Source organism: Poecilia formosa, unplaced genomic scaffold, assembly GCF_000485575.1.
Source record: "Poecilia formosa unplaced genomic scaffold, Poecilia_formosa-5.1.2 Scaffold64, whole genome shotgun sequence".
NCBI lineage: Eukaryota > Metazoa > Chordata > Actinopteri > Cyprinodontiformes > Poeciliidae > Poecilia > Poecilia formosa.
Window position 1 is genome coordinate 1,952,491 of NW_006800003.1, and position 7,844 is coordinate 1,960,334.

Genomic DNA, 7,844 nt, shown 5'->3' on the forward strand with positions numbered 1-7,844 from the left:
CAATCATCTTTACACCTGTTCCCTGTCTGACCCAGACACTCGTCTGTCGAAGAAGTCCCTTTTTCGAATATATGCATGTGAGATGTTGGATAACGTATTCGAATTTCAGAAGGAGCTCAAGGTGGCGAAGGGAAAGAATAAAAGGAGGCCAACCTTGCTGAAACAGATATCGACAAACACCAGTCGATATCACATTCTCAAGCAAGACCTCTTTTATATTCTCTAACTTCTTGATAAGGCCATGTCCAATATTGGTGAGAGCCATCTACAGAAGCCAGGACTATATTTGATGATGTTTGGCCAGAAGAACGAGGACAGTTTGGACTTGACAGACTTTGTGGATCCTTTGGGTGTCGCCAGTATGTCTGTCCACGTAGCATGTAAAGTATCGGCCTGGGACCCAGGCATCCACCTGCTCTTCTCCAGATATGCGCTCCAGGACTTGGTAGGCCATTGTGGATCCCTATATTCCATCTTGGGGATTCATGAGGCCACCAACTACCAGAGCGATATGGACCGTCTGCCACTGACCTTGGAGAAAATCCTCCAAGGTCAGTGCTTGGTGCTGGTGGGAAGTTAAACTTTGTGCAGTTGTATGTGGACTCCCGACACATCCACATACAACTGCCATACAGGTGGTGCACAGTCAGTAGTGCACTGGTCACGTGCAGGATCTCTCACCCTCAATTCCAGCGGGCCCTACTTTCCAGGGCATCACAATACATTAGCTACATGGACGATTTAAAATACAAGCTGGTCCTCCAGCTTGGTCTTAGAATCGTGCAGGTCCGCTGGTTTGAGGGTGAGATATTATATAATATTTTTGATATTTTTCTTCATTAAACCCTGGCTTTTTAACAGTGCTGTTTGTTTTTGAGAACTATACTTCAGCGTCTTCTTTACTTGTGCACCTGGCTGATTTTACGTGCACTTTAGTGATTTGCAAAGCTTGTTATTGTAAGTGGGTTTGTCTTTCTGACACGCTTTTGTTTGAGAACGATGAAACCAGACGTGTCACATGTGCATGAGTCACTCTTCACGGAGTTGTAAAGTTGGTTGTTTGACTTGGCTTGACACATCAAAGACTTAGTGATGCAGAGAGAATACTGTTTAAAATGCATTACACTGAACAAACACACTTACGACGTGACATTCAGGGAGTCTTAGTCGTTGCGCCCAACTTACAGCTGCGTCTATTATGTTTTATAGCCACATAATGAACTTCCACTTCTTACAGGACATTATCCATTATGGATGATAACATGCTTGTCCAGCATCCAAGCAGCAGAGGGGACCGATTACCTCCCAGTTGCTTCTGTCCCGACATGCTTGACCTTCAATCAGTGCCACTGTGGCGACAAGCAAGACAGCAATTTTGATTAAAGTTTCCTCCTCGCCCGAACCCGACATCGTCACTGATAATCATCCAATCATCAGTCACCTCCCTTGGCAAACAATTCCATATGTATGCAAATCAATGCGGGCAGGTAGATGAGGTGCAGTGTGTGGGCGTGGAGCCCAGCTGACCCCCGCCTCTCGGAGAGATTTAAAAAAAATGCAGGTAATGGTGATGACTGCAGGAGATGGGGTGCATCTATCACAACTGGTTTCATAAATCTCCTCCTGAAATGACAAAGAGCAGTCAGAAAGGTTAGGTCCCTAGAAAGTTGTGTGAACACGTGTCTATTGCTGTGCCAAGAGCGGGGTGAATAAATATCACAGATTGCCAACCTGCTATGAAAGGACAAATTTCATGCATATAGTCGCCAAACTTCAAAACATACTTCCAAACTTTTATGTAAAACGGAGAGGGAGGATTGCAAATATCTTTCTAGGAGGGTAAAAAGAATTTGTGCTTTTCTTTTTGATGAGGAAAGCACTCAGTCTTCCATCTTGTTCAGTCAAGTTTGTCCTCCTAGTAATTCAAGCACTTCTCTGATAATTTGTTTCTATTCCCCGGTCTTACACTTTCCAGCTGAGATCCATTGTTTTCTTCTGAAGCAATTCCTTCATCACACTGTAAACTGTGGGTGTGAGATCCAATAAAAGCCCTGCTATTTTATTATTGTCACCTGTTGCTTTTTGGTAACCAGGTTTGTTTGTTTTTTAACTTTATTTACTTATTTGTTAATTTAAATAATTTGAAGAGTGTGAGGAAGCTCAATGGGGCCCATGGCAGTAGCTTGTTGGGACAAGAGATAACTAGTTTGCAGTTTCAGTGGCCTTTAGCATTGAAAAATAAAAAGGTCCCTTTGCTGACTGGCTTATGAGTCTGAAATCTGAATTAATCTCTTGTGTTTGAGAAAAATCTACCTTGAAAAGATGCAAAACATTTTCATGAATAAATTCATCTTTATAATACTCACGGGGGCTGAATGCAAATGCATCTCTATCATCATATTTATCAGTTCAAGACTTTTAATTATATTTGTTTACGCTACCTGAAATTATGGAGTTGATATCTTAAATTTCTTCTCGTTTCCTGTCAACTGCTCAAAGGCTTTACTAGCTGTACCTACCAGGGTTTATTAGGCTTAGCAACAACAAAAGAAATCCATCAAGATAATTAGGTGTTCTAGGAGGGGGACTGGGCAGATTCACATCACTTTGGGAGTCTGGGGGCCTCACAGATCTATAATAACAATCCATCCCAAGTTATTCAATCAACACATCTATCATGCCTTTTTTATTTTATTTTATTTTTTTTAAATAGCAGATTCACTGATCTCTGTCTCAACTCAAGACCCATGCTGGCACTTTTCCTCTCATACTGACCCAAGCATATTTGGGGCATGTTTGATTTAAAGCGCCAGCAAAGCTAAAATTTGGCAATCAGGCAACATTCTTTGATCCTTGCTGTGAGAGTCTGCTGGAATAATATCAGCTGGTAAAACAGTAACAAAAACTGTCTTTTTTTTAACCAGAACACCAGTAGGTTGAACTGGCTGGACACGGGACCCATTAAAGGATGGTTTAATAATACAGTAATTTCTGAATATCGATCGGATTTTCTCGCATTACTGCCTTAAAGATGATTTATATGAAAAGGTTCCTTCGAGTTAGGGCATTCAAAGACTTCTATGGAACTACAGTGAAACGATAAACCACTTGTGGGCTGACCCCAGAACAGTTCCTCTTAAAGCCCTTATTGTCAGCTGTTTGTTCCAGGTCATTTTGTTTCACTACCCTTAAAAGGGACGGTAAAAATCCCTGCGAGAGCAGGGAAGCCCTGCCTCTGTTTGAGCCTGAATGCAACCCGTTCACTTAGCATTAATCAGGGGGGGGCGGCTCTGTGTTTCTAGGTCACTATGTGTCCCTGAAATGCACACCTCACTACCCAGAGGGAGGGAAGGAGGAAGGGATGCAAGCAGAGCCTGACGTCTGACAACGTCGCATTTGTAGTTGAGGAGCTTCGGGACACACTCCCTGAAATTAAGCTCAGCTGACGGTTAAATTTCTGAAAGGCACAGTGATCAGAGAGACATACATCTAAGTATCTCTCTCTTTGGGAACAATCCTCTTTTCTGGTTTCCTAAGTAGACAGACACCCATGTTGAGAGAGAGAGGGACCGTCTTTAACTCTCACTTCTGGCTGCTGAGGGTTAAGAAGAAATCAATACCATCTTCGAATCCTGAGGGTAGGGTTAGGGTTATTTGAAGGCAGCTTTAAATTAGATGTTTGTGGAATGGTAGACATTAACATAGAATTAGGTCATAATTAAATGTTGAGATATTACTTTACATGCAATACTCCAATCCTCGCGTGTAAATTCAAAAATCCGTGCACGCACAAGCTAGCAGCAGCTCATGCAGTGAAGTCACAGTTTCTCTGCGTGTTTTAAATGTAAACATTATTATTTGTGTAGCACCTTTAACCACTTTATGCGTGAAAACTAAAATGGAGGGTGTAAGAAATATCCATTTACATAGTAATATACAGTCCTAAAAAAATGTAACCCAGTCAATTTGTTACTCACGACCTCCATCATGACTGTTCGCATCTGTCTCCTCTCGTCCCGTCCCTCTCGTGTGGACCAAGCTCCTCCAACTTCTCCCGAATTTCGTCCTCTCCCGTGCTTTTGTCCAGTTTTCTTTCCCTTGAGTCTATATTTCTTCACTTTTTGTCTGCTCGTCTCACCTTCCGTTCTCCACCATCACGGTTCTCCTGTCCTTCTTCCTCCCTCCTCTTTTTTCTTGACCAATCACAAGTCACGCTCTGGATGGACTGTCTCAGTGACCAATTAAATGGCAGAGCCAAATAAAATACAGTGCAGCATACATCACACTAACGCCTCTTTCAATTGGAATATTTACATAAAATAATGCTCTTAATTGATTTCCAACAATACCATTTTAATTACCAGGTAAACTAATTACTCAATACTTACCTTTATACAGTAACGTTCTTCACTTAAAGGGGAATTATTAATGTTTTTTTCCGGGCACATGGTTTCATTTTATAGAACAATAGTTACATTAAGTTGTTATAAAAATGCAATATATTTTATAACATTTCAATATATATATATATATATATATATATGTGTGTGTGTGTGGGTGTGTGTGTGTGTGTGATTGTATCTGATGCCTTGAAATTGGCCTCTGTCTCTTTAAATCTTGTGTAACCGGGTGCTGCTTCTGCAGTTTATTTCCTGAATGAGAGCATATCGGGTTCGAATCAGTGCAACGGCCCAGCTTCAATCAGCACACGACAACAGAGCGAGCGTTATGTTAGCTTTTTAACTTAGCACATGAAGTCTTTTATAATAAAATTTAAAGTACAAAAATTGGTGCCAGGCACGTATCTAGTAAATATTAATTACACACTATTTATCTAAGTTAATAAAAATTATGTTTTATCTGTTGCTAACATTTTTCTACTCGGAGTGCTGAAGAATGCCACTCACCTCTCGCGCAGCTTTCACAGACTGGCACCGAGTACAGGAGCCAGCAGCACATAACCAGCCACACAGAGAGGGGGGCGCTATTTCCCCATTGCACTGATACATAAAGCAAGCGGTATTCTACAACCTAGACACTGTTACACTTTCCACAATACAGTAATAGTAATTGCATTTTTTAGATGAAGTAAACATTTTATAAATACAAAAAAAAAAATTGAAAACCATTTTAGAAAAAAAAATACTTGAAACTGTCATTGAGAAGAATTATATAATCTGCTGTCAGAAAATCTGTGCCTGACCAACACAGATTTACACAATGTGTTGAAATATTTTGTTATGTATATTTTAACACATTGTGTGTTAAAATGAACACAAAATGTGCATTAAAGGTAACACATTTTTGTGTTATTTTTTAGCATATCTTTTTTAAGAGAGTTGGTCCTCGCACCCTGCTGTGCCAGTCCATTATCCCCAAGAGCCACTGACTCCCAAGTGCGGATTTCAGCCTTGGCGATATATTACCAGCTGAACTGTCTGCAATGGCCATCTGCTAAGCCGAGCTGCATTTAGCCATAAAGTTTGTTTTTATTCAAACTTAAGCAATTTTCTAGTTGTTCTGTTGAGGTAGTGATATCAATTTGTGACATCACAAATTGATATCACTACCAATCGCAGAAATCGCAGAGCAAGCAGAAGGATTGTCTCCTAACAAGTGATTGCGTGCAAAACCTTTTCAAAATAAAAAGGCAAATCCTTGCAAACAAATTAAGGAAAACATTGAACAGGTTTTGGATTTCACTACACAAAAAGGATAAAAAATGAGTCAGCACAGTAAGGCATCGTTTTCTGATTCAGAAAATGAGAAAATTAGCTCAGCTAGACAACCCTTAGCTAGACAGGCACAGAAACTCTTTGGCATCTTGAAAAATGTCAGCATGTTGTCCACTAACAGACAGACTCCGACTAAAGAAAATGAGAAGATGATTCAAATTAGGAATATAGAGATGCCTGCACTTGAAAAAGACAAGCTACTTCTGGAGAAAGATGAGGAATTAAAAAAATTGTCCAACAATATCAGAACTTTAATGGAGGTAACGCCACACTGGAGAAGGAGAAGACCGCTCTGGAGCGGAAGAGCACCGTCTTGGAGCAGAAAATCACCACCTTGGAGCAGAACAACACCACACTGGAGAAGGAAAAGACCACTCTGGAGCAGAAAAGAGCCACCTTGGAGCAGAAAAGCAACATCCTGGAACAGATAAACAATGCCCTGGAGCACAAAAACACTGGCCTGGAGCAGGAAAACACTGCCCTGAAGGTAAAAAGCATCACTCTGGAGCAGAAAAGCACTGTCTTGAAGCAAATGAACACTTCCTTGGAGCAGGAAAACACCACCCTGGAGCAGAAAGGCACTGTCTTTAAGCATTTAAACACCACCCTGAGTCAGAAAAACACCAGCCTGAAGAAGGAAAAAAATACACTGAAGCAGGAAAACACCGCCCTGAGGCAGAACAACAATGCCTTAGAGAAAAAAAAGACCTCTCTGCAGCAGAAAAGCACCATTTTGGAGCAGATAAACACTGCCCTGGAGCAGGAAAAGATCAATCTGGAGCAGAAAAGCACTGTCTTGGAGAAGAAAAGAGCCACCTTGGAGCAGAAAATCACCACCCTGGAGCAGGACAACACTGCCCTGGAGAAGGAAAACACTTCCCTGGAGCAGGAAAACACTGCCCTGAAGGAAAGAAGCATCACTTTGGAGCAGAAAAGCACTTACTTGGAGGAAATAAACACCGCCTTGGAGCAGGAGCAAATAACCTTGGCGAAGAAAGGCACTATCTTTGAGCGTATATACAAAAACCTGCAGCTTGAAGTGGAACAGTTGAAGAAAAGGCTGAGGGACACAAAGAAGCAGCAGAAATAGCAGCCAGTAGTAGTAAGTCTTGTCTAGCCATCACGAAGACAGCCAGTCGGTTTCAGACTAGCCACAACCGCAGAAGCAGCCACCTGTATTCAGACATGTGGTCGGAGACTTCTCCACTACACTTTTGAAAATGCAATATGCAATACACTTCTCCAGGGCTTCATAGCGAGTCCTGTCGGTCTCCTGCCCGACCTCCAGGAGTTGGTAGCAAGTCCTGTTGGTCTCTCGGCATGCCTCCAGAGCTTTTATTTGTACCGAGTCCTGTGGGTCCCCGGGCTGACCTGCAGGGCTTGGTAGCCAGTCCTGTTGGCCTCCCGGCCTGCCTCCAGGGCTTCGTAGCGAGTCCTGTGGGTCTCTGGGCTGAACTCCAGGGCTTCGTAGCGAGTCCTGTGGGTTTCTCGGCTGAACTCCAGGGCTTCGTAGCGAGTCCTGTGGGTTTCTCGGCTGAACTCCAGGGCTTCGTAGCGAGTCCTGTGGGTCTCCGGGCTGACCTCCAGGGCTTCGTAGCGAGTCCTGTGGGTCTCCGGGCTGACCTCCAGGGCTTCGTAGTAAGTCTTGTTAGTCTCTGGGCTGACATCCAGGGCTTGTAGCGAGTCCTGTGGGTCTCCTGTCCGACCTCCAGGGCTTGGTAGCAAGTCAAGTTGGCCTCTTGGCCTGCCTCCAGGGCTTCGTAGCGAGTCCTGTGGGTCTCCAGGCTGACCTCCAGGGCTTGGTAGCGAGTCCTACCAAGCTACCAAGCTTGGTCTCATGCCCGACCTCCAGAGCCTCGGAGCAAGTCTCGTCGGTCTCCGGGATGACCTGCAGGGCTTGGTAGCCAGTCCTGTTGGCCTCTCGGCCTGCCTCCAGGGCTTTGTAGCAAGTCCTGTTGGCCTCCCGGCCTACCTCCAGAGCTTAGTAGCGAGTCCTGTGGGTCTCTGGGCTGAACTCCAGGGCTTCATAGCGAGTCCTGTGGGTCTCTGGGCTGATCTCCAGGGCTTTGTAGTGAGTCCTGTGGGTCTCTGGGCTGATCTCCAGGGCTT

General features: G+C 43.5%; 1 protein-coding gene and 1 long non-coding RNA gene across 2 annotated transcripts; one reads left to right on the forward strand and one right to left on the reverse strand.

Moving 5' to 3' along the window:
• Positions 1-1,093: 1,093 nt before the first annotated feature.
• On the reverse strand, positions 1,094-4,202 carry LOC107836510 (uncharacterized). Its single transcript, XR_001662421.1, has 2 exons — positions 3,978-4,202; positions 1,094-1,623 (listed from the first exon to the last, which is right to left on the reverse strand). It is a non-coding gene; the product is annotated as an uncharacterized LOC107836510 (long non-coding RNA).
• A 694-nt stretch (positions 4,203-4,896) lies between these two features.
• LOC107836506 (protein Daple-like) lies at positions 4,897-6,986 on the forward strand. The gene is made up of 3 exons (XM_016672662.1): positions 4,897-4,938; positions 5,983-6,657; positions 6,700-6,986. Exons 1-3 carry the CDS (start codon positions 4,897-4,899, stop codon positions 6,823-6,825), a joined length of 843 nt encoding a protein of 280 aa, XP_016528148.1. The 3' UTR covers positions 6,826-6,986.
• Positions 6,987-7,844: the final 858 nt, after the last annotated feature.